The 1550-nt window shown below is 56.2% G+C and overlaps 2 protein-coding genes across 2 annotated transcripts in view; both read left to right on the top strand.

The window, feature by feature from the left end:
* Nucleotides 1–61: 61 nt before the first annotated feature.
* ACA1_297090 (kelch repeatcontaining protein) lies at nucleotides 62–1106 on the top strand (the record flags this gene model as incomplete). Its single annotated transcript, XM_004368275.1, has 5 exons — nucleotides 62–177; nucleotides 261–308; nucleotides 381–542; nucleotides 702–785; nucleotides 875–1106. The coding sequence occupies 5 exons, from the start codon at nucleotides 62–64 to the stop codon at nucleotides 1104–1106; spliced, it is 642 nt and encodes a 213-aa protein (XP_004368332.1).
* Nucleotides 1107–1227: 121 nt separating this feature from the next.
* The window catches only part of ACA1_296980 (histone chaperone rttp106 family protein), a gene marked incomplete at both ends in the record, with an annotated part of 1215 nt that continues 892 nt past the window's right edge, over nucleotides 1228–1550 (top strand). The window contains one exon of the mRNA XM_004368274.1: nucleotides 1228–1548. Within this exon, the coding sequence (XP_004368331.1) occupies nucleotides 1228–1548 (321 nt within the window). The remainder of the gene's footprint in view (nucleotides 1549–1550) is intronic.

The raw sequence follows: 1550 nt of genomic DNA, 5'->3' as shown, positions 1-1550 counted from the left end.
CTGGTACCTCCCGCAACCACGCACGCGCACACACGCACGCACAAACTCACCATTGCTCGCCATGGCAATCAGATGGCTTCTCTACGCGGACGATGGAGTACAAGTCGGTGCTTCCCAACCTGGAGCGGCGATGGCATTGCAACTTCCTTCACGACGACCGTTACTTCGTGCACGGAGGTAGGCCTCCCTTTGCCACCCCCCGGGACCCTACGCTCCGCCCTGTACTCAGACCGATCTGCTGTCCACTGCCATCATCACAGGATGGAACGACAGTGGCGGCCTGGCCGATTTGATCTACCTCGACCTCAGTACGTTCAAAGCGAGAGTCATCATGTTCTGTCGGTTGAAGTATTGACAACGTTGGGCATGTTTCTTAACAGAAACGCTGAAATGGGCAGCGCCCAAGTTCAAGGGGACGGCGCCGTCCTTCCGCAGATGGCACACGATGACGCAACTGTCCAACACCAACGGCCGCTACTTCCTCTTTGGCGGTTACAATGGCGGAAAGATGCCCCTTGGCGACGCCTTTCTTCTCAACATTGGTACCCCTGACACACGCTACCTTGTGTATGTGTTTGTAAGCGAGTGTGCCTCACAACCGCACACGCACACACGCACCACATCAGACACACAGACATGGTCGCAGCCGCGATTCAAGGGCAAGGTGCCCGGCCCAAGGTGCCGACACACGATGACGGCAGTCGACGACAAGCAGTTGGTGCTCCTCGGCGGCTACAAGGAGTCCGACAACGCCATCTACAAAGAAATCGCCGTTCTTCACACAGGTACGGCACTGCGTTGATGATGATGATGATGATGAAGAAGAAGGAGAGCTCCTCGATGATTGAAGTTTGCTGCTGTTTCATATATGCAGACGACATGAGCTGGCACCAGGTGTCGGCGCGTGCGGTTGGTCCAATGCTGCCGTCTGTGCGCAGTGGCCACTCGGCCACACTCATCGAGGGCGAGGGCATACTCGTGTGCGGTGGCTGGAAGCCGGACTACATCCAACCGGCCTACTGGATCGACCTACGCATGACCTAAGGGCTGCTGCAGAAGAACACCAGATGAACAGTGCACAAACTTACAGCTCCGGCAGGCAATAGTGTGCACGTGTGTTGGTGCATCAAAATCAGTTATTTGTTCGGAGTTGAAAAAAAGAGGGAACGCAAAAAATGAACAAAAAAAAAACAAAAAAATCAATCACGCAAATCAAAGCCGAGGAGGATGCAAGAGGATGGCGGGAACGCGTCGTGTAATGCGATAGATTTGGACCTAAATGAGGCTGGTGAAGAGCCCGAGGTGGCCAAACCTCGAGAGGAAGCTAGAGCGGGCGAATCGGCTGATGTATTGGATGCAAGTAGCGGTCTTGATCTGAATCAGGAGAGCCCCAGCCCACCCCCGCCCAAAATCGAGATCAAGATCGAGCCTGCAGCCGAGCCACCCACTGTTGTGCCAGGGTCCCCCACCCCCGGCCAAGCGGATGCCGATGCCGAGGAGCGTCGCCTGCGGGAGCTCCTGCTCGACGGCGTGAGCAAGAGCGAGGCCGT

Source organism: Acanthamoeba castellanii (genome assembly GCF_000313135.1).
Source record: "Acanthamoeba castellanii str. Neff unplaced genomic scaffold scf7180000084777, whole genome shotgun sequence".
In the NCBI taxonomy this organism is placed as follows: Eukaryota; Discosea; order Longamoebia; family Acanthamoebidae; genus Acanthamoeba; species Acanthamoeba castellanii.
The sequence above is the reverse complement of the archived record's forward strand: the minus strand, read 5'-3'. Positions and strand labels throughout refer to the sequence as shown.